At 43.7% G+C, this 27,616-nt stretch overlaps 1 protein-coding gene across 2 annotated transcripts in view; it reads left to right on the plus strand.

Moving 5' to 3' along the window:
- Positions 1–1,865: 1,865 nt before the first annotated feature.
- Positions 1,866–27,616, plus strand: part of LOC119400376 (probable RNA-binding protein 18) — a 41,077-nt gene continuing 15,326 nt past the window's right edge. Inside the window, exons 1-4 of one of the 2 annotated variants that reach the window (XM_037667398.2) lie at positions 1,866–2,040; positions 2,189–2,280; positions 13,649–13,862; positions 25,306–25,376. In XM_037667398.2, the coding sequence (XP_037523326.1) occupies positions 2,038–2,040; positions 2,189–2,280; positions 13,649–13,862; positions 25,306–25,376 (380 nt within the window). In that variant the 5' untranslated portion in view covers positions 1,866–2,037. Of the gene's footprint in view, positions 2,041–2,074; positions 2,281–13,648; positions 13,863–25,305; positions 25,377–27,616 lie in introns of those variants that run through there. The other variant, XM_049417237.1, reaches the window with a different exon arrangement.

Below are 27,616 nucleotides of genomic sequence, written 5' to 3' on the forward strand. Positions count from 1 at the left end.
GATCTTTATCTCACGAGCAGTTTAGTACCTTACACACGTAAATAACATTTAAGGAAGACATTGCACACCTGGCGAACACAGAAAGTTCTCCTCACCCCAACCATGCTTGCAAGGAGCGCTTGACAAGCGTGATAGCTGACGAGCAGTGCGGCCCAGTGTTCCGTATTCGATGCAATGGCACAATGTGCCCGAGCGGTGCACTGTTCCAACTAATACCAGCAGATCTAGAGGGTTTTGTTCCCTATTAACCAAATCTTAGTTTTCTCCATATTCACGACAGCTCCAGACGCGTGGCAAAGCAGCTTAGTCTTCTTGAACACTAATTTTGTCAGCATAAAAATACGCTATGTCGTCATTTTAGCATTAACACATTTGAGCTTAAGCAATAATAAAACATCACCATTCGTTCAAACATGCTGCCCATGAACTATCAGGGACAGTTGAGTTAGTGCAAATTCATGTTTGAAAAAAGCGCCAAAAAACCACAACACACAGGCAGGAAAGACACAGGACGACGCGCTCGTCACCAAGCTACTGTCCCTCGACCTTGGTAACCTGTTGGTAACCCTCGACCTTGGTAACTCGACTTCGAGATGCCTTACGTTGAGGAATTGAATGGAATATTGGACTACCCGGCCATTCCCGGAGTGGGAATGGGCTAAGTTTTTGAAAGGAAGAATTGAGGAATTGAAAGGAATAGAATTGCGGCAAAAGTTCTAATTCCCCGGAATGGAATTGGAATGGAGTGGAAGCGCCCATTCCGCAACACTGCTGCGAATTCGTATACCCGCATTTTTAGACACACGGATGTTACACGCGCGAGAGAGCATGAGTGATCAACGTTTGCTTGTCGGTATCGTTGTCGGTTTTATCTAGGGACCTTAGTACGGTAATGCAACGCCACCGTGGGACGCCAAAGATAGCGCGAATTAAAGATATGTCAAGGAACGCACACGTAATAGCGTCCAAGAAAACCAGGACGACCATACGGAATCCGCGCGATAGATCACGTCCTCAACTCATTATAGACAACCAGTGTGTAGTAAAAGAGCATTAAATAAACTTACATACTCGGGCCGCTCTCTTTGTAACGCGTAGTCAGATCTCAATTGTTTTTTGCGGTGCACCGCTAACTCACACGTCCATGTGTTGCTTCTTTCGAAAAAAAAAAAAACTATGAAACACGCCATTGCGAAGGGTGTAGGATGCCTGTGGCTAAAGAAGTTAGCTGAGGAAAGCAGCACAGCGTTGCACAGGTCGCGCAGAAACAACGTGAATTCGATATCTGACGCGTGTTTATCAGTGGGAAATGCAATGGAGATGTATTAGCAGTGCAAGGTTATCTTAGAAGTTTAACAGTCACATCTCCTCGGCAACGAACACTTTTCTTGAACGCCTACCTCAGATCGAAAGCGCACGTCACTAGAGAACAGCAGTTCGGCTGTGCGAAGCGGTGCGGCTCTTGCAGCTAAGCGCACAGGCGCACAGAACTTCGATATTGTGTTATCGTCGAGTTGTGGCAGCACAGTGAGGTCCGCTGACCATTCGGCGCAGTATTTCGGAATAAACGGCCGCATTTTCTCTGTCCGAGCAGACGATTCCGCGAACTGCGCCCAGCAAAAAATATGGAAAACTCCACAGAACTCCACACACTCGATTCAAAAAAAGACAGACATGCCCAGTGTTGGCGGAGTACCAAGTATTATGAATATCCCCTATTTAGTATTTTCAATCTTTGTTTTATTTTTACTTTCATTTTTAATGCACAAAATATGACTTATAATTGAAACAAAAAATTTAACTTCGAGGTGCGTTTTTCTTGGTGCTAAATTTAGCGGCTATACAAGCTGAGATGGCCAACCATGTACCTGTAGTTCCGTTTCCGTCGTTCAATTAACTTTTGTTGTGCTTTTGTGCTTGCTGGTTAACGTAGTTGTGGTGTTGTGGTAGTTGCGCGTGAATGCGAGAGAAATCAAAAGACATTTATATACGCTGCTATGTTGCATGCTTGTACAAGTACTTAAAGCTTGACTTGAAATGGTGAGGCGAATGTAAACTTACCCTAGGTCACCTCTTGCAACAGTTGCGTTGTTGGCGTTCCTGCTCTTGCATGTTTGCAGTTCGTTTAAGTGCTGTTCCGTGCTGCCTGTGTGTAATGATCACGTTTCAATTTTGTGTTTGTGCAAAGGACGCCAGAATACCGCTGCCCGTGGAACCATTGCCCCACGAGACAGACGACAAACGAATATGGGTCGGGAATCTTGACAGCCGCCTGACTGAGTGAGTGAGGCCATATCAAACTTGCATAAACGATCGTAAAAATAACTTATTTTCGTGCTTGGCACCTACAAAGCTTGCATAGTGACTATTATTGCTACAGTTACTGGCACTGTAGGTTTTGATCGCTATAAACAGCTACGAGCCACACAGAAAGGATTGACAAAGGCAAACGTTCGTGGTATTTTTTTTTTTTTTCGCGCTGTGTGTTATGGATTCACACCTTCTAGCGCAGCTAACAAGACTTCTGTAGGCTTTCCCATCGTGTGCGTCAACCAATAATAACGCTACTCGCGGCCTACATATCACCAGCGTTTTGCATGTCAAAACAGTATTTTATTACTTTTTCTTTTGCTAAACGCTGCTCCAAATTTTCCTAAACGGAGGAGTCTGTCATGCTAAATGCGCGACAGACGTCTTCACAAACACGTTTTTATGCTGGCTACGGCTCCGTTAGACAAGTGTCAAACGGTGTTGAGTTTATGTACGAATACTATTTATTATGCATACTTTAGTGGATAAAATTTCTCGTAAATTAAAACTGCAAAATCAGCAAGGATCGTATGAAATCGAAGTGTTATGTCTTATCTAGTTAGTCCCAAAAAAAGAGATGCCAAAGAAAGCAGTGAACGCAATACCAGAAGCTTCAACAAAAAAGTATGGCAGTAATATCAAAGTACTAACAACCAAGAGAAGCAATGACAGCTTCACCAAGCATTGCGTTATCAGTTGTTATATACAGAAGTGCCACTGATGCTGTTTTTTTTAAATGTGTCAAATAAAGATTATGCAACAGCCTGCTGCATAATTGCTGCATAATTGGTAACTAAACGATGACAAAAAAATTGTGTAACCTACCCTTATCGTGGTCTAATTATCGTAGTAGTGAATTGTCGAAGTGTAATAAATAAAGTAGATGAGCTCGCTGGCTTGGTTGAGTATCTAAAGGCAGATATCGTGTTCGGTACAGAATCTTGGCTCAACGCGGCTATCACTGATAGCGAGGTGTTTCCGCACAACTACACTGCCTACCGCAAAGATAGGACGACTCTTGGCGGCGGTGTTTTCTTGTTGGTTCATTTATCACTTTCATCCTCTATGCTTGACATCGGGAATGACGCAATCGAGTCAGTTTGGTGTACTGTTACACTAGGTAACCGGTTTTCTTTCGTGGCTGGAACATTTTATCGGCCGCCCAGCGCAAATTTGAGTGTATTAGAAACATTAGGCGATATCATTTCTGAGGTATGTGACCACACCATATTGTTAGCTGGTGATTTTAATTTACCCGATCTTAACTGGAAAGACGATTCATGCGAGGTGTTGCATGCCAGCCGTAGTAATCTTGAAATGAAAAACATTATTGATACTTTCGGGTTGAAACAGTACGTCTTGGAGCCCACGAGACTTAATCATACCCTCGATCTTATCTTTTGTAACTCGCCTAATATAGTAAGTAATGTTGATATAATTCCAGGTATTAGCGACCATCAGGTTGTTGTAGCAGAAATTAAAACAAAAACTCCACGAGTGAAAAAGTTTACTAGTAGAAAAGTGTTCTTTTTTGATAAAGGCGACTATACGTCAATTTCCGCACGACTTCTCGATTATTTGCCTGTTTTTGAGTGCTTGGCGGAGGAGCACGATGTAGAATACTTGTGGAACGTATTTAAAAATAAGGTACTTGAATTTTCAGAGCAGTTCATACCAAGTATTGACTCGGCTAGGCTTAAGAAGCGTAAAAAACCATGGGTGACTAACAGTATTCTGAAAATAATTAAGAAACGAAGGCGGGCATTTAAAAGGTACAAAAAAACAAAAAGAGAAGTTCATTACGAAAAGCTACAGGAACTGACGCGCGAGTACAAAGAGGTATCAGAAGATGCAAAGAAGCAATTCTTGAAACGACTAAATGAAAATATGAGAACAAATCCTAAACCTTTTTGGCAATATTTAAAGGGATGTGGGTCCGATCCTGTTGGAATAAATGAACTTATTTTCAATGGACACACTCTTTCTGAGGATGTAGAAAAAGCCACGTGCTTAAATAATTATTTCCAATCAGTCTTTCTTCCTAAGTCCACATTAGGCTCACTTTTGCCAAGTAGTAGTGTTCCTTTTATGCAACCACTCGAAATTAGTGTTAGTGGCATTGAGGCCTTGCTCGAGAACCTCGATGAAAGTAAAGCTACGGGTCCTGATGGCGTTTCTCCAAGAGTTCTAAAACAGTGTGCTCATCCAATTTCACTTTACCTTTATTTAATCTTTGAAAAATCGTTAGGTACTGGTCGGTTGCCACAAGATTGGAAAGTAGCAAATGTAGTCCCAATTCACAAAGGAGGTTCCAAGAAAGACGTCACGAATTATAGACCTATTTCGCTTACATCGATATCCTGCAAGATTATTGAACATATAATATACAAGGCTATAATGAAGCATTTATTAGATCACAATTTATTAACAAAGAAACAACACGGTTTTCGTAAAGGTTTTTCATGTACAGTGTCAATTTTTATGAAAGGGAACACGCGAACGCGTGGCCTGCGCTCTGCGACGGCTGCCTTCAGCTCCGTCAACCGACAGCTAACGAAAGCTCGCCCGCTTTGGCGTCATCTATTGGCAAACAAAATAACAAGTCATGGCCGGTTGCGAAGCGCTTTTAGATAACGCTGCATCTCGGCTCCCGTAACGGGCGATGCAGGCAGCGCGTCGTCTGCCTGTCAACAAATCGAGCGTGGCGCGACAGCACTGCGCGAGCTGCCGGAATTGCCCTTAATGCGAGCCGTGAGGCAGCGTTATCTAAAGGCGCTTCTCAACCAGCCATGATTCGTTATTTTGTTAGCCAATAGATGACGCCAAAAGCGGGCAAGCTTTCGTTAGCTGTCGGTTGACGGCGCTTACGGCAGCCGCCGGAGCGCGCAGGCCATGCGCTCCCGTGTTCCCTTTCATAAAAATTGACACTGTACAACGCAGCTTCTTGAGTTTTTTAACGACTTAGCATCAGAAATAGACTTGGGTGGGCAAACAGACTGCATTTTTCTCGATTACAGCAAGGCCTTTGACACTGTTTCCCATCCTCTGCTTCTTGGAAAAGTACGAGCGCTAAATATAGACAAAAAAATTCTTCATTGGATTGAAAATTACTTGTTTCAACGCCGCCAATGTGTTGTTTTAAATGGCATTAAATCGGGTTTTCTTGAAGTCACATCCGGCGTCCCCCAGGGGTCTGTGCTGGGGCCTCTATTATTTATCATTTTTATTAATGACATTAATGTGGGCATAGGCTCCAATATTCGGCTATTTGCAGATGATTGCGTTATTTACAGAAAAATTCGAAATGAACATGATGTCAGTGAATTACAGGCTGACCTTGAACGTATTTATCAATGGTGTCTCAAGTGGCAAATGAATTTAAACACTAACAAGTGCGTCCATATGTGTTTTTCAAAGAAGAAAAAAATAATTAATGCTAACTATTATTTAAGGGGAAACATTTTAGATAGAAAATGTAGGTACAAATATTTGGGTGTATTATTGTCGCACGATTGTTCCTGGAATGCACATGTGGATTATGTGGTTGCTAAGGCTGCGGTGGCTTTGAACTATATCCAAAGGAACTTGAGATGTGCAGATTATCAGCTTAGGAACACGGCTTACCTCACCTGTATTCGACCAATTTTAGAATATGCTTGTACTCTTTGGGACCCGTCACAAGTAGGCTTGATTAATAAATTAGAAAAAATTCAAAACAGAGCAGCCAGGTTTGTTCTGAGTCGGTATGGAAGAAATCACAGTTGCACCGAAATGAAAAAAGAATTAAACTGGGAGTCACTTTCATCACGACGTAAAAAACTATGTTTGAAGTTGTTATATCAGATATTTCATAATAAAACAGGAATTGAGAGAGACACTTACCTAAAACAGCCAGAGTACATATCTGAACGTATGGATCATATACACAAAATAAGGCCATACCGGGCCAGGACGAACCTGTACGCGAATTCGTTTTTTGTGAAAACCATTAACGAGTGGAATGGTTTGATGTCTGAGCAAGTGTGCAGTAAAAATGAAGATGTGTTTTTTTCATGTTTGTAACCCCCCTGCTGTAACGCCTCCGGGCAAAGCGGGGTTATGTATGAATAAAGAATAAAGAACAAGATGTCACCTAACGCTGCCATTTGAAAGAACGCATTTCCCATGTCTCATATATGGATAATTTCTGAACAGGATTTTGCATCAGAAATCAATAAACGTAACGATACTGATCTCCAGAATGACATAAATCTGGATGCCGATTCTGAAATATACAGACTGTTTCATGTTTATGTTTCAACACATGATGACCTTATGGGGTGCCTCACGAAAAAGAAGGCTTGAGACCAGCCCCCTCCCTCCTCTGTATCTTACCCGAACAGAGCGTTATAATCGCAAGAGGCGAGTAAATACTGCGAGTACCATTTACCAGTCACAAACAATTTAGTTTATGTGAAGCCGTGGGCCGCTGGCGAAGCATCCGCGGCCCACGTGTTTGAGACCCCTGATTGTTCCATCGCAGATCAGGAGTTAACAACATACACAAGTGCTTGTGTTGAAATTTCTTTTAGTTAATTGCCATTTCTGTTGGTTTAATTTTTCAGTCATCAGGCCATTTTTTAAACCTTGTTGAGGTTACAGTTTCCTGTATATACCCTATTTTACTCTATAAAACACGATAATCTGCAATTCTTAACATGAAAGTCTTCAAGGTTGACTTGGCTGTTAAATGGAGCATCCAAGCTTTGTCTTTGTTTTTTCCCCATGATTATAAGCATGCACTACATTTTGAGCTGGTTTACTTCAATGGACTCTTTAATTTTTGAAATTGTGAGAAATTTTGTAGAGGACTACTTTCTGTGTTTCAAGGACTTTTTGAACCAGAGCTGCAACTGTAAGTCTAGGAGTTGCTTCATCCCAAGAAAGCTTTAGCACTAGGCTTGCCACAAGAAAAAAAAAACAAAAAAACATTCACTTATATAAAAATTACATTTAGGAAATGATGCACCCATAGTCGGATACAACTTTAGAAGTTTGCGGCATTTCCCCCTCAAAAGTGAATGCACACAAGCCTGGCCCTATGGTCGAGCGCTTCAGACTCGCGTCGTGAGCCAGCTGGACGGCCAGTGACTCCGTCTTCAGAGAACGTTGCCGAGTGCATGAGCGGGGGTATTTGTTTAGTTGCGGAGGTGATCGGCTGCTGCGCTTCGGTCATCTGGGCAGGGCCTCTCCGGACTTTTTAAGTTGTATCCGACTATAGTTCTCTTTAAATGCACTTGTCCAACCTTCCTGTAATTGTTAGAAGCAGCTCCGGAAAATGCTCAAGCTTGATAATTTGGAATGGCTTCTGCAAGACTTCTTCGATGTTATTCACAGTGGAAGTTCTCCTCCCGTTTTTCTTTCATTGTTGAGAACAGGAAATGTCGCAGATCTAGTGAATAGGATAGAGGGAGAATGACAGCCATTCCCTTGTAGCCAGTGGCCACCATGGCAGTGCGAGCTAGGGGCATAGTCATGAAGTACAAACCTATCACTTGGTGTCCATAGTTGTGGGAGTTTCCTTTGTGTTTAATCTCTAAGTCACCTCAACACCTCCAAATAAAATTCCTGATTCATAGTCTGTCCTGAAGGAACAATTTCTTGTTAGCAACAGTAATCATTGTATTCACACTTTAATGAACTGGCAGTCTTTCACATTTCCTGGTCATAGCAATAATATCAACTTTTTCTGCATGTTATGGAAAGTCTTGATTAGTCTTGGTGCGACTTTTTCGTGTCATGGCACAATATAGAATGTGTGCTCTTTTAATCCTCTATGAGAAAACAAGAAACAACACTTTGTGGCAACATGTCCTGTGTCAAAGTCCATGCTTAAAATTCGTTGAAATAATCTACAACTTAGGCCAGTGGCTTCCAAAATCTTGCTCAGTCATGTAGTGATGTTTCTTCACTAATCTTTTTCCAAATGTGTTTGCCATTCTTCTCTGTACAACTGGTTGAGAGTGCTCTTTGGAACAGTGCAAACCATTCAGACTTGTGTTCTGCTGAATGCTTCCTCCATAAAGGCCATTTGAAAATGTGAGCACTTCTGTAGCTGTTTTTCTAGGTCGACGCAACATACCGGGCAGTTCAGTTGTTCAATATGAACTGGCAACATTGTTTTGCAAGCAGATCATGAAAAACGATACAAAGAAGTCAGTCAAAGCATGCTGTGATACTCTACGGTGACATCAACTTCACTAGCAAATTTTGAAACATCCAGCTACTGCCTTCTGGTGGCACAACACAGAACTACAATGGCAAAGTGCTATTCAAAGCCCAGTACTGTTTATTTTGGGTGCCCTCTTAAAATAAGCATAAAAACCATATTTTCTGTTACTTAAAGGGGCCGACAACTGATTTTTCTCGACCCATTTTTTTTTACGGCACGACAGAAAGCTCACCCTTCGCAGTGTTTGCAGCTGCAGTAGTTAATCCCAAAAGCATGTAGTTATTTTACAAGCAGTATTTTTCCATCTGAAAGGCTCTAAACACGGACGTACCTTTCCTCCAGCAACGCTGTGAATTGATAGCGATGTCACCAGCCCTTCTCGCGATTTGCGAAAGCTATCGTTGTTCTGCTTTCGCGGGAGTTCCTGTAACTATGCTTAACCACCTTTATTTATAGCTGTTCAACTATTTTTGAAATTAACAAGCTGTTACAATGAAATGACGTCGCACTATACACCTTTCCTGTATTTGTACCGCATCGTGTGCGCATGTGTCGAAGGTTGCCTGCGCCTGTGTCATGGGTGGCTTGTCCCGGCGTCGTTACTCTCTCGGTGCACGAACGGAGCCAACTCATCGAAAATGTCACTAAGCATATGCGCGGCTGCGCCAAGTAGCAGTGCGCGTCATTTCTGAGACGAAGTGTAGGTAGCAAAACTATGTCGCTCCAAAATCTTAGCGACCTGGAAACTGTGTGCACGGTTGCATGAGCATGCTGAAAAGTTGCTCAAGACGCACTGACGAGCATGGGATCATTTCGTCACGCAAAGGCAGCGCCACTTTAGTGCATACTACTAACGCAGGCCTATATGCACATTTTTATGGAGTACCAATACCTTTTAATATAAAGAAACAAACAGTATTTCAATACTAACAAAAAAATCGCCGACCGCGTACAGCAGTCAACGGTCACATGGCCGGGTTCATCGGATCGTTCATGTTTTTGCCGCCAAAGGTGCCACAGGTCATTTTTCGCGACTTTCAATTAAGAAATAAAAATATAAATGTAAAGAAAAAAACAGGGTTGGTTTGGGTCAACGCGACGCACAATCTTTCCATAAGTGGAGTCATCTCATTTCATGTTCTGGGCAGTTGTCGGTCCCTTTAAGTGAATGAAAGACAGGAAAATGAGGCGAGATAATCAGAGTCCTGCTGTTGTATCCACTGAACGATGTTGTAGCCGGTGTTTCTTATCAAGCAAAGGAACTGGGGCAATACTATTATTAGATTGTGTGCTGAATACACTGTCCACGTGCAGTTTCAGCTGTTTTGGACCTATAACAAAGCGTGCGCCGTAGGGGAAGCTGACTTTGGCCATACAGACTATTTGAATTGGACTTGCAGCAGTTAATGTTGTTTTGCTGCATTCATTTTGCATATAAAGGCTATAAGGTAACATCCCAAGTCCCTGCGCAAAAAGGGGGACATGAGGCGGTATAGACCGTTGCATCGGACGAGGAGGTCCGGACTGGCTACCAACGCTTTCCTCCTTTCTGGCTCGTGCGCGACGGCGCGGAGTGTGCGGGCTTGTGCTTGGATGAGTGGCGTTTTCGAACAATTCTTGCGTGTTTTAAGTCGACCTGCGGATTTTGTTCACTTTTATTGCGATGTCAGCCAGCGAAAGGTCAACGGGAAACCACTGTGCCGTTGCTCTAACAACTATATAAAGGGAACTGCTGTCAGAACAAGTATGCGACGTGCATCACAAAACGCGGAGTGTTTGCGGTTGGTCGCACTCTTTAAGGTACATCGTTTGTGTTACGTTATAGGTTCTAAATCGGCAAGTGCCGCAATATATCCGGAATTCCCAGTGTTCCACGCAGTCAAATGTCAATCGGATACAGATTTGCGAACAAACATAAGCGGTCAAGTACGGCCCTGTCCGGTTAAGCGCGAAACATCTAAGTACCACTCGAGTAGCCACCCGAGTTATTTTTGCTTCGTTTTATTATTATATTTCAATATGATGTGTTTGGTCTAACAATTAGCTTCGTAGCTCGGCTCAACACTGTGATCGCTGCAGTTGATGTATACCGGTATTAGCACGGACGAGAAATCCCTCGCTTCGCAGCGGGGTAACCGGCATCATACATTTAATTATTGCTGCGTACCAGCCTTGTAAAACCCGAACATTCAATGAACACTACATCAAAAGGACGTGGCGAGATCTTTGTAGTGAGGTTGCAACTTCCGTAAGACAGCGGGGTGTATCGTATACGATGAGCGATATGAAAGCCGAATAGCAAAAAAAAAAAAAAAAAAAAAAAAAAAATTGTCGCTCCGTGTGTAGAAAAACTACCTCAGAAATACAAATTTTTACGTGGTGAAGAGCCGTGTCCGACAAGTCGCGCAATGATATACAACATAGTTAATTCTGTTCAAAACACGATACAAAAACCACATTGTTACGCTTGTCTAGTGTTTCTTGAACTGCCAATTTGGCTGCTTAGCCTTGCAAACGAGCAAGAATTTCGCAAGAACAGTATATCTGGTATACGAAGTTATCAAAAAAAAAAAAATACGAATCACCTCCGATGCCGATCAAAGGCTCGAGCCCGGGCGCGCTTCGTGCCTTACCGGCAGAAGAAGCTCTCTAACCATCTTCATCTTATCACCGCGTAAATCCAATCAAATATCACTACTCTTAAAGTAAAAAGAAAAAGAAGCGCACCGGCATGTAAACATCAGCATCGTTTTTATGTACCAACACCTCCCTGTAAACAGCTCTAACTTCGTTCGCACCGGTGCGCAATAAACGAGCGAGTAATAAGCGGTCACTTAAAAGTTGACAAACAAGATAGCCAACTGTTTGTGAGCAACAAACAGATGCCGCGCCAAGAAATCGAGACTGTGTTCACGCACAACCAAATGTACGAGCGGTAGTCGGTGCGACAGCATAAACATACCGTGAATGAAAAAAAACCTAACTAGAAGATTACAGTCCAAGAAAAAAAATTCATCGTATACCCTAAGAGTGGCGGAACTTGCTTGCCCTGCTAGAACGAGTCCAAATATTTGCGTGGCTTTCCAACAGATATATGCATAACGTTAAGCGCAATACTGAATCGACGAGGACGGGACAGGGAGTGACACACACACAAGCGCTAACTTTCAACAATGATTTATAGTGAGCCAGATCACTGCATAAATACATGAAAATTGCGGACATCAGGCATGCGCAAATGTGAAGGATCTAGAAGTGACAATTCTTTTCTGGACAATGATAATGAAGGTGCGCTGACACAATCTTGGCCTAACTCGTGTATGGTGGCTGATTCAACTATCAACCGCGTGGTCTCATCTTTGTGCGTGCGTACGACAGAGCACTCATGAAAAGCAGGCGAACACCCACACGTGCTGCAATGCGCGGTTAACAAACCATCGCCACCCTTCTTTACATTGTTTTTGTGTTCTCTAAGCCTGTCGTTAAGGCAGCGCCCTGTCTGCCCCACGTAGAATTTCCCACACGAAAGGGGGAGCTTGTACACGACCCCTTCTTTGCATTCCACGTGGCGAACTCTGTGATTTTTTACGCAGCCGCGTAAAAGAGTTCAGAGTTCGCCACGTGGAATGCAAAGAAGGGGTCGTGTACAAGCTCCCCCTTTCGTGTGGGAAATTCTACGTGGGGCAGACAGGGCGCTGCCTTAACGACAGGCTTAGAGAACACAAAAACAATGTAAAGAAGGGTGACGATGGTTTGTTAACTGCGCATTGCAGCACGTGTGGGTGTTCGCCTGCTTTTCATGAGTGCTCTGTCGTACGCACGCACAAAGATGAGACCACGCGGTCGATAGTTGAATCAGCCACCATACACGAGTTAGGCCAAGATTGTGTCAGCGCACCTTCATTAGCATTGTCCAGAAAAGAATTGTCATTTCTAGATCCTTCACATTTGCGCATGCCTGATGTCTGCAATTTTCATGTATTTATGCAGTGATCCGGCTCACAATAAATCATTGTTCAAAGTTAGCACTTGTGTGTGTGTCACTCCCTGTCCCGTCCTCGTCGATTCAGTATTGCGCTTAACGTTATGCATATGTCGCACCAACAAGGCCAAAGATCCACCCTTGCTTCCAACAGATAGTGCCGAAAATATATGACATCGACCAATTGCGACACGTTCGCGCCGATGTATATTAACGTCATTGACTCTCAACGAATCAAACCTTTCCAGGACGTCTCACAGACTCATTTCCTATGTAGACCGCATCTCTTGATACAAAATTCAGCGCGCCAGAACAAACAAACAAAAAAAAAACTGACTGCAACTGCAACCGCACGTATACCTTCCATGCAAACGCGGAGCTTCGCACATGCCAGTGGGTTGCCAGACCAGAGACGGCGCCGCCCGCTAGGCAGTATGGCGGCGCCCACGAAAAAAAGGTCTATAACTATGGCCCTGTTGCCATGTTGACTCTGTCTGGCAACTGTGAATGAGACATGGGGGAATATAAAATATCCATTGGAATTTCGCATACGTTACATGAGTATTGTACCACTAGTAGTAGGCACAGCATGCTGCACATGTTCTACTCTCAGATTTGCTGTGAAGTTACATACATGAATTACATATGCCTGCAAGAAAACCTGATGCCATCACAGCTTTGACAAATAACTGATACTCTTGCATAGAAGTCCTTCTGATTAGGCCTTGAATATTGTGCCATTTCCATTCTTGAAGACAAAAAATGGTTACCATTTCTTGCATTTGTTTATTTTAGCTTGTACATATTACTACAAGCCTACAAGGGCACAAAAGGAAGACCCATTGCTCTAGCAATGACAGTGATGGCCTCTGTGCTCGCTCTCCACCATTTTGTTTGTGTTGAGAGCCTTGCAGCTGAGTGCAAATACATCGTGTAAATAGTTATGCCCTGTTTTTCTTTATGTAACAATATAAATGCTGTGCCTGTGGGAGTCTATGTAAAGGAAGGAGTTCAAGGATTCATGAAGGTGCCGTGAGGTTGGTGCTTTCTGCATTAATTTTTTTTCTAAACATGGTGGTCATCCATATTACGGCACATCGGAGCACTTAATTATGTTAATGAGAAATTGATTCTCTTTTTTACAGATTCCAGCTCATTAAGGTACTGAAGAAGTATGGCAACGTTAAGAAATTTGACTTCCTTTTCCACAAGGCCGGTCCTCTGAAAGGCCACCCCAGAGGCTACTGCTTTGTCACCTATGAAACCAAAGAACAGGCTGAACATGCACTGAGCTGCTTGCATGGAAAACTGGTTTTCTCAAAGACACTTGTGGCAAAGTGGGCAAATAATCTCCCAAGTGTGAGTATGTGCACAAAAAAAAAAAAGACAGATTTGTTCAGAGGAACTGGCTGTACAGTTTGCTAAAGCTCAAGAAAGGGAGTCTGATTTTACTTTTAGTTTAGGAAGTAAACTGCATGCATTCCTTAGGTCATTGCATAAATGATTCTGTTCTATCTACAGCAGGTGGTTTTATTTTTAGTTTTTTGCTGTGAGTGTTTATAACCTGATGCCGGAATAGAGGAAAAAGAAAACAGGAGCTGCCTTCCAAGAAACTTATTTCTTTCAGATTTGCATTTGCAGGCTGCTCAGTATTAGCCTGATTTTAAAAAAAACACGAGTTGTGTGAACAGGCAGATGCAACTTTCTTAGTAAATCCCTTGACTGAAAAGGTCCTATAATTACTTGTTAACTAGGGAGCTTTCTGTATCAACTGACTTTACAAAATAGCCCGTATCTATCACCCAAGACTAATCCAGTTTCTCAGTATCTCCCTTTTAAATGCGAAGCATTTCTTAGCGAACCTCAAGCACTTTGGGCGTTTCTATCTACGTATCTATCTATCTATCTATCTAGCCGCCTACGTCTGGGCGCTCTCCTGGTCGCCTCCGTAACTTCTAATGTACCAAAGTTGGCATAGCAGGGGACCAGTGTATGGTGAACACGATTCACTGGTCATGACATGAATAACGCAAAATACCTGTCGCGTACGTCATGAAATCCTTTCTCTGTCACGTGTGGCACATACCCGCAAAGCACAGTTTATGTTATGCGGGTATGTGCCACAGGTGATACAATGTCTCAACCAACACAGTAAACGCGAACATACACATTGACACGCAAGGAAAGTGATAATAATAATAATTGTTGGGGTTTTATGCCCAAAAACCACGATATGATCATAAGAGACGCCGTAAAGAAGGGCTCCGAAATTTTGACCATTTGGTAATATTTAACGTGCACCGAGATCGCATAGTACTACACGGGCATCTGGCATTTTGCATCCATCGAAATGCGACCGCCGCGGCCGGGATCGAACCCGCGACCTTCGGGTCAGCAGCCGAGCACCGTAACCGCTGCACCACCATGGCGGACACAAGGAAAGTGAGGAAGCTGAAGACAGAACACCCCTGGAAGACGCTCCACTACCATGTACTCGTTCACGTGGTCGGCAACGTGGACCACGTCGATTATGCAAAAACCGGGGTCCTTGCTTCCTACAATAAACCTGCCGAGAGAAGCAGGCCTCTCATCATTACCGGTGACTTCAACATTGATTTATCAAGACCTGACAACGCCTGGTCTTTATACTGTGTGAAAGACGGCTTGAATGTGGACAGGGCATCAAAAGACCTTGCTGCCACGTGCAGGACAGGAGGCGTCATAGATCATTTCATTGTAAAAGGCATCCAGGACTTCCACCAGCTGTGCTATACCTCGCACTTCACTACACCTATACCCCTCGTAGCCACGATCATGAACGGATCCGATTAACAAGTCCGGTCCAGCTGCTATTGCTCACTGATCACGGTGATGATACGTACCGCGTCTGGTGTTGGTAACACCCATGTAGCTGTTGGCATCGTTACGCAACTGTAAAGAACAGGTTATATAATACATATGCGACTCTTCAGCATATGAGTGTGCGTATACCACTTCCACATTTCTCTAGCGTCGTTCCGTAACGTTTCGCTCAACATGAAAAATTATGCCACAGTCACCATCCCGCGCATGTCAATTCCCACGGTGCGTGGGATCTGCCGAATTTTTTGTAGGGTTTCTTGGTTGTTATATATACAGGGTGTCCCAGCTATCATGCAGCACAATTTAAAAAAAAGAGGAATGGCGTTACACGAAGCAAACCTACTGCGTATTGTTCCTAGTACACTACAGTAGCCACTGCTATTTTTTTCATTAATGAGTTTTAATTAATTAGTCATAACTATATTTGTAACTCGACAAGTGCTCGCTTAATTGTCAAAATGTCAGTGAGGTGTATCTGTTCAAATGGCATCTAATTGCATTGTTTTTAACAACATGCTAATTGCACGCTAATTTTTTCCGGTTGATCAAGAAAGCCCGCAAAATATGAAAAGTGACACATGACTAGGTGAATGCATGCATCATGAACCAGTGTCCTCAAATAAGCTTACTGCAATTTTTTTTGCTTAATTTTTTTTCCAACCTTTCTTTAAAGCGCGCGAATTTTAAACAATACCACGTGACTGCGCCTAATGCGCAGTGCTTTTAGTGCCCTCAAATCTAAGTTGACGAATTATGAAAGACTGCTTCGTCCACGGAAATCGATTGAACAGGTTATTGGTGACTTCGATGGATGTTAAAGAGACCGACAACCAGTTTTTCTCGACCCAGTTTTATACGGTGCAATAAAAAGCTCACCCTTTGTAGTGTTTGTAGCTACAGCGGTTAATCCCAAAAGCGCATGGTTGTTTTGTTAGCAGTGTTTTTCGATCTGAAAAGCCTCTGAACTGTTCGTACACGTCCTCCAGCAACGCTGTGAAGTGATAGTGATGCTGGTAGCCCTCCTTGCATTATACTCAAGGGTTTGCTTTCACAGGCGTGGGTGCAATAGTGGTTAACCACCTTCATATTGACATTTTCGACCATTTTGAAATAGGAAAAGCAGATAGGATAAGTTTTCCGAGCGCTCATCGTCACGTGAGATCTTTTTACCATCTCACGAGCGAGGTGCTCATGGCCTTCGCGATTAGTTCTGGCAACGCATCGCCAGAGGTGATCTCGGAGGCCGTGAGGCGCTCTTCGTACTTTTCCAACACGTCGGCAGGTGCCGCTAGACCCTCAGCTAACAACGTTCATGCTGCCGCTTATGAGCATCGGGTCATACGCATAGGCGTATCTACCGGGGGTGGGGGGGGGGGGGGCACTTTCGACAGTGGTCACTGTCGCCTGCGCACTGGGAAACCAACAACTGAGAAAAAGTTTTCCTTCATTGCAGCAATCACGCAATTATATAATGAAATTTGTCCTGCGCTTCTGCTGTGAAGGTAGGCCTCTGTGTCTCACAACCACGCACTTTAGGGTCTCTGCGGTGCAGACTGCTTATGTGACTCTTTTGCACCTTGCTCTCCAACTATGCAGAGGAGGCTACCTCTGAGCACGGGCTCTGTAATGTTAGAGCATTCTGGCATGCTTTTATTCTGCACTGCCTAGTCTCAAATTTATATTATCGACGATGCAGATACAATCGGGAACCAGTAACCGTTTTATGGACCGATCGAACCTATTTCTGTTTCATCAAATTCATTTGCTTTAATCGAAAAAGTATAGCATCAGTGCTGCTCTATATCCAAGCTGCTGTGAGTCTATGATTATGCAGAAAGTGTTGCAAGGTCGACGACATGGACTAGTTGGTAAGGTTCCATCATGGTTAAAGCAGTGCAAATAACACGGATGAATAAGTGGACACAACGAGCGCTTTTTGTTATTAATCAAAATTCTGTGACCTGTGGGCTCGTATACACTGGGCAGACGGCACACTGCCCAAACACCTGCCTTAGAGAACATAAGAACAATTTGAATGCTAACTTATGGTTCACATATAGCTGCCCACTGTAAGGATTCTAAGTGCACGCCTATTTTTCATAAGACTACAGTTATGTATAAGCACAGGGATGACCCGGTGCGCAAAATTATGGAAGCTTTTTTCATTAAGAATGCTGGTGAAAGGTGTGTCAGCTCTCCTTCAGTGGCGTTATCGCGAAGCGAACTCAGTTTTTGGAGGCAGGGTAGATAGGCACCTTTTTGGTTGTTTGGTATTTGGAAGGTTTTCGAAGATATGTTGGTCAAACCTATATACTACTACCTTTCTCATGTTAAGATGTTAAATTCGCTTAGTGAACGTTTTGCTTTTCTTGCCTTTTTGCAAGTTGGCATGTTTCCTACGTGGCGGCGACTGTGCAGTTCGTTTGAGTTCACTTTTTTTTTTTATTCTATCTAATAAATGTTTCAGTTGCAAGAAAGTGCTTGTTGTGTCTCCTTCTTCATGTTATTTGCACTGCTTTAACCACAACATAAAATGTTGAGTGTTTTAGTTAGGCCGAACTGGGAGTGCTTTTTAAAAAAGATTTTCGCTTTAGTCTCCGATAAACCTGCTTCACCTTGCATTTTAGCTTGCAGCGATCACAGCGGCTTGCAACAACGCGATGAATAAGGCAGTGGACTCAAGCCCATTGGAAAGACAGCTTTCAAGCTTGCCCCGCAACTCCCGCGACTTGATCTACCAGATTAGGCAGATGGTCAAGGTCCACGGCTTCCTGGACCAAGAGAGTGAATTGACAGCCGCGCTAGTTGGTCTTTATTCGTATTGAATGTAGTTGTACAGTGCAAAATACAACTCGGACAGCAAAGAAGCACACACGTGGAGCGCTGCTTGTTTCTCTCTCTCTCTCTCAGCAAGGATGAGTTCACAGAGTTGTATACACGCACAAACAGCTCAACATCGTCACACTACAATTGAAATTATTTTTTATACTCATATGAAACCATTTTGCCAGCTGCTAAGGTAAGTAGCCGCTGCCAATGTGATCAGTGGGAGCCTTCTTGAATTACTTTCTGAAGGAGACACCGTACGGCTATTCCAAAATTGTTTAGATATTGTTCAGCATAGTAATGCGCTGTTCAGTGGGCACCTGTCATTTAACACCATGAGATTTCACAGATTTGTTATGTCGCATAACAAGCAGGCGATTTTATTGCACACCAAAAATTTTGACGAAGGGCGAACAACCAACGGCCAACAATATGCCGTATTGAAAATAATTTATCGTCTTATTTTTTACGTAGTCGCGCATAAGCGGTCATTACATGATAGATAATTTTTGCGTCATTTGTTGCATCGTGTTACGAGCAGGCGCTGTATGCAGGACCCAGAAGATTTCGACCAATCATAAACAGCTAACGACCAATGCAGAAGGAAACAGTGCGGGGTAGTTTAACGTTATAATCGCCCACTTTTTTTCAAAGAAAACTTGTGCTTACACCGTTTGTATAGGTGTATGTGCTTGGAACGGACCGGAGGGCCCTCCAAGCAATGTCGCAAATACAAATAGTATGATGAGTATAAAGAATGTACTACGTCTCTCATAGCACACAGTCTTATTAAAAAAAAAAAAAAACTGGTTGACAAGTGAACAACAATAGTAATACTAGTAATTTAATAATAGTAATAATAATAACCACACGCTAGTAACACTATTTGGACTAGTGGGAAAACGAGGCAATACATCAAGCAACGGTGGTGCCACTGTTCTGCTCAGCGCAAACAAATGCACATCTGCACGTTTTACGTTAGAAAACATTATAATAACAAGTGTGCTACATTTCAACGCTAATATAGAGAGAATTAATAGCATACACCAGGAAAAGGTCACGTGATAGGTACGTGTGCACATCCACTTTCTTGCCGCCAGAGGCACGAAGAGTAAAATATAAATCCGCGTTTAATGAGCAAAACAGGGTTCCTTTTATACAATGCAACAGACAATCCTTCTATTAGTGGGGTAATCACAATTTGTGTTCTGAGCAGTTATCGGTCCCTTTATGTGATGGTAGGGGCGTATTGTCTAAAATAAAAGAAAAGAAAAGTAAACGAAAAAGCGACCACCACGTGTGAGTGAATCTTTTATCTCGGTCCTTCATCACGCTGTCAGTCTCGCCCCTTGGCTGAATTTCCTTATTGGGAGTTCAATCCTGGCTCATCCGGACCCCAGCCCATGTGAAACTTCAACCTGGCTGCAGACTATACTAGGAATGGTCTTATCCGGAAACTGTCGAGTATTGTCAGAGGCTATTGAATCATCTGTGGCAAAGATTGAGAAAGGAGTATCTTCTGGAATTGCGGTCTCTGCATCGGTATCCGCAAGGATCTAACCGAAGTTTAACGGTAGACGATGTCCTACTGCAAGACGACAGTAAGAGTCAGTGTTTTTGGTCGCTAGCTCGAATACTGGAAGTGTGCCCTGGTCGTGATGGACTGGTGCGGGCTTACACCATCAAAACTCAAGACGGGACAGTGCTCAAGAGACCCGCTCAAGCTCTGCATCACCTGGAAATGCCTACCACTTCTGGGGCGGTGCAGGATGTAGAAAAGCTTCTTTGTACCCGCTAATGTCGTAGCATCTACATAAATAATATAGGCTATAAGACATCACTGTGCCATAGTCCCTGATGTTTAGTGAAGTTAGGTTCACTTGCAATATACAAAAGAAAATGTACAAGTTATTCACTCGACTTTGCATGAATGATCACAGCTAGAAGAATAGTTAAATGGGCTGACAACCAATTTTTCTGGTAACCGTTTTCTTTAGTGCAATGGAAGGCTTGCTGGTCGGAGTGTAATAATGGAATGGTAATGCGGAAAACACCATGAAACATTGTTTATCGGAATTTCGGTCTGCTGTGCTGACAAGGTTGTACGTGCTACATGTTCTGCAAACAGTGGTAGGTGAGCGCGGTAGCGATTATACGCAGGCAAACAAGTGAGGTGCTATCAGTCAAGCCTGTGTTGTGGTGGTTCGTGTTCGCACACTGCAGCATGCTGTGCATGCGCAGTGTCTCTACATGCTTTTCCGGTTCCACTAGTTGCCGCAAAGGCAGCGCCGCTTATCTGCGACAACTCCTTTTTGCTTTGTAATAAACATGGAATAAAGTGGATTTGCCTGATAATATACAGGCTGTAATTTTAAGCGCGAATTATGGTGCACCTAAACGTCAGTAGACTGCATATGGTAATCCAAACAATTCTTTTGCGTAATACAAGGAGGCAGCGCGACACATCGGTTTTTGCGACTTTCAAGCACCATTTAAAAATACAAATTCTACTCCAATTGCAAAAAGAATGCACAATTCTGTCGCTGTATTTCAATCTTTCCGTTTCCCCTAGGACGTAATTACACATCCTGGCTGGTTGTCAGTCCCTAAGTCCCTACAGTGATATTGGGCTCACCTGCCTTTGTCATGCCAGGCATTTTTACTTATTGGGGCTTAGTTTTTGTTTCTGTTGCAGAGCGTTGATTTTGCTGCAGCTTTTGGTAAACTGATGCATTTGCTTTGTGACAAAAATTCCTGTTGCCATTGTCTTAAAGCATGTTTCTCATTCATGACTGCAGTGAATTTTTGTGGTCAAAGCTGTTGGTAGTGTTGCAATATCTTTTCTACTGAATTCTTTGCCTCTTACTGAATGGCAATATTTGGAAGATAGTGGTAGCTATCTGATAGTAAGTTTAAGTATAATAAGCTTAGCAGTTTTTATTCATCTCACATCCACTCCACGTCCACTGTGCAGAACTTGTCAGTTTCCCTGACAGCTGGAAGAGTTTAGCTTTTAGAGACGAGCCAACATAGTCGGTTATTGTTCAAACTTGAGCTCATCCAGCAACAGCTGGACCGCAACAGCAAAGAACGTGAATATACCTTATTGTGAAAGCAGCACCAGAAAACTTCAGCACCATACCTTAAAGATGTAGAAAAGATAAAACTAAGCTGTGCTATCTGGAAAACAAGGTTCAACACGAAAAAAAGTTTTTAAATATTCACTGCCAGAAGCTCACGGTCTACATTTGCCTTAAAATTTATGGGTCGGTTTCACTTCATGACACAGGTGCTTAACACTTTAGTGACTGCGCCTATTCCTATTGATAGTATGTTAATGATGACTTAAAGTTGAAATTTTGGCACTGTCCGAGCGCTTCTGGACAACTAACGCCATTTAAAGGTGAACAGAGGGAGTATTTTATCAGTTTGCTTTTAAGTTTTTTTTTTTCCGCCGCGGAGGGATTTTTAAAGCTCCTTCGCAGTCGGGGAGGTGAGCACTCGTGGTTTCGGTTATGGCATCGGCGTCGCTCCCGGGTGCTCCATGAAAATGGTGAATTTCGACGGATTCCGATGAATATCAGCATCAATCTCTGGATGATGGTAGCAGCACAGATACTGACGACGACTTCGATTCGTCAGACTTCAGTACAGACGGTGATAGCGCGTCAAACCGCCCTGGAACATCGGCGTGCACCTCAGAGTGCCTAGCACCAACCACAAAAAGTTGAAAAAATACCAGAACTGCAAACTATAAAGGAAAACTGAGCAAAAAAAAAATGTTTTTTGCGAAACTTGTGCAGCCAACCTTTGTTTCACCGCGAGAAACTGCGCCTATTCCTATTGATAGTATGTTAATGATGACTTAAAGTTGAAATTTTGGCACTGTCCGAGCGCTTCTGGACAACTAACGCCATTTAAAGGTGAACAGAGGGAGTATTTTATCAGTTTGCTTTTAAGTTTTTTTTTTTCCGCCGCGGAGGGATTTTTAAAGCTCCTTCGCAGTCGGGGAGGTGAGCACTCGTGGTTTCGGTTATGGCATCGGCGTCGCTCCCGGGTGCTCCATGAAAATGGTGAATTTCGACGGATTCCGATGAATATCAGCATCAATCTCTGGATGATGGTAGCAGCACAGATACTGACGACGACTTCGATTCGTCAGACTTCAGTACAGACGGTGATAGCGCGTCAAACCGCCCTGGAACATCGGCGTGCACCTCAGAGTGCCTAGCACCAACCACAAAAAGTTGAAAAAATACCAGAACTGCAAACTATAAAGGAAAACTGAGCAAAAAAAAAATGTTTTTTGCGAAACTTGTGCAGCCAACCTTTGTTTCACCGCGAGAAACTGCTTCGCGCAGTGGCATGACAGGCACTAGTGCTTATATTTTTGTGTGTATGTAAATCAATTTTGTAATTACAGAGCTTATTATTTGCAGTGTTATTCTATAAGGGCTTTGTGTTCAAAATGTATTTTTCGATTTTTTTTTTTCATGTTAACCCTGTGCAGAGTAGCATTGATGTTTCTATGATTTTTTTTTTCTTTTTGTTATATTTTTTTTGTTTTGATAATTATTTGAAATAAGTCTGTTCTTTGAAATCAATACTGTTGGAAAGACCAATTCTTCCTCTATCGTCTGATACCCTACACTTTAGCATCAATCAATTTCTGTGGCAGGAAAAAAGAAACTCTCCTGGACTACGCAAAAACAAGATTTTTCAGCGGTCACGAAAGTGTTAAACGGCTGACTATATTGTGTTTTGTAAGTGAAAAGTAGGCTGTGTGCCGTTTGCACAGAAACAAGGTCGTCTACTTATTCTGTAATGCGATGCTGTTGTGAGCAGGTATAAACGGGGCTGTTATGATGTGGGATGTGGCGGTCACAATACATATATGAACACTGGTTGCTGTGAGTCGCTTCCTGTAGGTGGCCATTCACAATCGGTCGTGTGACCTCCGTCAAGTGGCAGTGTGAATGAGCCCTAAAAGTCATCATTGCGTTGTGCAAACCAGTATGATGTTGACAGTTGAAGGGGTCCTGAACCATTTTTCCAAGTAATCATCGAATGACCTCAGTACCAGGAGTTTTTTGCCTCACGAATCGATTGGCAAAAAAATTTCTTGAATCGGTCAAGAACTAGCGAAGTTAAAGTGATTCATTGCCCACTTCAAGTGCTTCCTCTCTTGTCCCGACAAGCGCGGTGCAGGCTGCACAGGGAGGGATGACACGGGGGAAAGAAGTTACATCAGTGCGCGTCGGCGCGCGTCAGCGTGCAAGTGTGGCTCACTGTGTTATAGGGTCTTTGAGCAGTGCTGGATTTACCATATGGAAAATACATTAATGCCGTAGCGGCTGAAGAGTATGCATGCACGAACTTTACCGTACGTAACTTTCTGTATACGGTAAGCTACGCATCGTGCGAAAGGAAAGGTGGCTCGTACTTGGCCTGTTTTAAACTTCAGCCATCCTGTGGTTGCAACATTGAGTGCCGCCATCCATAAAGTTATGCATTCTTCTAATAACGATACTAGATTATTTTAGTTTGTCCACAAACTTCTCTGCGTTAGCATGTTACCCGATCATGGCAGCCACAAACTTGAGCAGCCTGGACAGGTGGTGCCATCTGTTGTTGGAGTGCGTAACCAGGCAAGCACATAACGTAAACAAGTGTGTTCTACTTCATTGCCGTTCCAAATTTTTTGCTGTGGCGTAATTCCAAATGAGTTGGCTTTATAGATTTTTAGCATCAAAGACACTGGGCGAAACGATTATTTTGTGATCGGCAAATATCCATTTTGCTCTTCAAAACTCGAATTAGCCACTATCATCATCATCATCACATTACTGTACGAATCGAGCAACTCCTGCAGCTAAAACATTTTCAGGATTGGTACGCAAATACGGAATGCAAATACGAAACTGAACTGTACCGTGTGCGGTATCGTATTACCGTATCCTGCTAAAACTTGCTAAGCTTAGCAGACTGTGGCGCGCAGCATGGGCATGTGGAAGCATATCTCAATCAAATGCCTCTCGTGATTTATGTTGGCTATTGGCCAATACATGCTAACTGTTGTTCGACTTCAAACAGCAGGCGCCAGCAGCTCGAAAGTGAGTGAGCACAGGCCCCTGTATGAAGAGAGCGCCTGAGTAAACAGAACTTCACGCTCCGCTTCTAAGCTCTCCTTGCCACGCACAACTACAATATTTGGCTGAGCTGGTCATAGCAATGTCTGCTGTCTGCAGGATGTGTTTTCTCACCAAGGCCCGAGGGGCGGTTCATGACCCTTTAAGTGACAGCAAAGTAAAGCCCTGTATCCTTGAGTTGTCTACAGCTTATTGCAGCACAGAAATAATTTTGAGACTGTAGATGATGCACTACTGCTTGTTACCATGTCTCCGTGCATCCATAGGTTCTTCGCAGGGTTGCACAAAGAGAGGCCCTATACTGCAAGACTATTCCATTGTGATCTTATCCCAGACTTTTGAAGTCATACTTTTGTAATGGTTTCTGAACCGCCCAATCAAACATTCTTGTTTAATGAAGGTCCTCCCCCTTTTCCCCTCCGTCCCTTTTTTTTTCTTTGGAAGCAAGTAGCATTGCTGCCTGCACTAACATGTTTGGTTATCTTTCCAGCTGACATGAGTGTAGTAGTGCATAGAAATGGAGAGGGTTTTAATTGGGCAAAGTCGTGAAGCAAAAGTGAAGTACAAAACACCAGTGGGCGGAGGGTTACGCTGGTGTTCCTGATTGGTTTTGAAGAACGACAAAACTATTGTAAGAGAAGGGGTAAAAAAGGGGATTTAGGAGCTTTTTGGGTGGGACCCCAAGTCCAGCGCTTCACTGGCTTCCGGCTAACGTGACTCAGAAGTGCTAGTTGCACTTCTGAGTCACGTCCAAAAATTATTGGACTGATGGGAGAGGAATTAACTAGACACCGATAGGTGTACTTTTTGCTGCTTATCATATGGTTTCTCGTAGACAATCACGGTGGCTTGCAGCAAGGCATTAAATTTAACGCATTGCTGTCGCTATCAGTGCTTTGCCTTTCATGTGGAACTCTGACTTTTCATTTGCACTTGATCTGTATATATTTTACCTTGCTCACCAGGTTGACCTAGCAAAACGAAGGCAAGGCTTAGGTCTTGGAGTTGCAAAGAAAGAACAAAAGCCTACTCTCAAGTAAGTTTTCTGTTGCTATGATTGTTTCCATTCTGGTTTCTCTTGTGTTTATTTTGTTATTCAACCTAGTCACACTTGTCACACCTGTTCGAAATATGGGGATATGAACTCAATGGTGCCTGTACCTAAAGTCTACAGTATCTCTTACGACCAAAGTCGCCCTATAATTTTTGTTTTGGCACATATTTCTTACATGCTGCCGATGAAGTTTTCCTTCAAGACTTGGTTCTTTGACATCTGAAATAATAAAGAAAAAGCTTGTTTCAGACTGTTATGGTTACTGAGGATTTGAGTGTATAATCCCTGCTTGAATGAAATCTGTTCCTTTATTAGTTAGCTGTGCTTTTAACCTACGATTTGGCATCACTGTAGCCACAATAAAATGGTATTGACAGGTAAGGATAAAAGTCATGCTACACATCACTGCTATTTTGTTGTCTCCCTAGACCCTGTTTACTGTAATTAATACACTCAAACCTCGTTATAACGAACACGGATATAACGAATTATTGGTTATAACGAAGTAAATGAAGAATAGTCTTGTAATAGCTACAGTGTTACAAATAAACATTTGTAACGAATTTTCGGATATAACGAAGTTATTTTCGTGGCAGATGCGACTTTGTTATAGGCCTAGTGGGCTGCAGCTTTGAACCGAACAGGCAGCGCCACCGGACGGCCACGGCGGAAAACTTAGGATTGTCGTTTGTTGCTCCCGTGCCCGCAGTCACGGTAGAAACGCATGGCTTCTCGCCGAAAGGACGTAAAAACGTCGCAGTAGTCCGGTACTTTTTCGTACTTCTGTGTGCATGGCTGGCACAACAGCTGTAGGAACACCGTTCGGAAGCAACTAGCTTTAAAATTCTGCGGGTTACTGTGGCATGGCGCCTCGCCTACTGTAACACGCACGCGCCGCGTAGTGTAAACGACGGACAGCCCAGCGCGCCCTCCCGGTGCGCGGATCGGTTTACACCCCGAGAGCAGGCGCGTCCGGGCGCCTCTGAAATAAACGCTTTTTATTACCAGCAAGCCGTGTGGAGAGTCGCTTTCTTTCGTGCTCCTCGAGCACACGACATGGTGTCAGAAGTGGGATCCTTCTGCCGTCTCTTCTAGCCTCTGCTCTCGTCGTCCTCAACGGTCTCCAACGGCCACGATGACGGACTCGGCTGCGGCAGCTATAACGCCGCGACAGGCTTCTCTTTAAAGCCTCCTCAGCCATTTACGTTTGATCAAGCCTCCGAGTGGCCTGCATGGATCCTCAAGTTCGACGACTACCGCTTTGCATCGGGTCTCGTCCATCAAGAGCGTGAAATGCAGGTGCGAACTCTGCTCTACGTAATGGGTCGCCAAGCGCGACAAATTTTCAACACGTTCTCGCTCCCACGGAAGACAGCAAAAACTTTGACTTTGTCAAGGCGAAGTTTGACTCACACTTCGTCCAAACGAGAAACGTCGTGTACGAGTCAGCGTGCTTCAATCGGCGGGAACAAGAGCCCTCCGAGACCGTCGACCAATACGTCACCGCCCTATACAACATGGCAGACAGGTGCGACTATGGTGACTTGCGAGATCGCCTCATCCGCGACCGCTTCGTACTTGGACTCCGTGACAAGAAGCTCTGCGAAGCCCTACAGATGGACGCTAACCTCACACTCGCCATGGCGCTCGCTAAGGCACGCCAAAAAGAGTCCGTGCACAAGCAGCAGCAGCAGCTCCTTCAGGCCTCCGGGGAACCGTCCTCCTTCAAGTCAGAGTATACCGGTCTCGACGCCGTCTCCCACAATCGCCGCAGCAAAGGCAAGAACCTGCTGCGACCGCATAACAACGCCACGAAATCAAATATTCAATCGTGCGACTACTGCGGTGGAGCGCCTCATTCTCGTTCTCTGTGCCCAGCAAAGACTGAGAAGTGCTCAAAGTGCAACACAAGGGGACATTTCGCTCGTGTTTGCAGAAAAGTTTCGTCAAGAGACATCTCAACGCTCGAGCAAGGAACCTTAGCGATGTTTCTCGGGGCCGTAAACCAACCAGCCGACGCTCAGCACGACTCAAGGCTTGTCGAAGTCGACCTGAACGGTTATCCACTGATCGCAAAGATCGACACCGGTGCTCAAGTTTCTGTTGTCCCGGCTACGTTTGCTGGAATTCCTGAACATCTCCAGCCAGCAAGCGAAACCCTCTCAGGACCGAGCGGCAGGGCACTTCAGGTCATCGGGAAATTTGACGCAACGATCACGTGG

The sequence above is a fragment of the Rhipicephalus sanguineus genome, chromosome 1 (assembly GCF_013339695.2).
Source record: "Rhipicephalus sanguineus isolate Rsan-2018 chromosome 1, BIME_Rsan_1.4, whole genome shotgun sequence".
Lineage (NCBI taxonomy): Eukaryota > Metazoa > Arthropoda > Arachnida > Ixodida > Ixodidae > Rhipicephalus > Rhipicephalus sanguineus.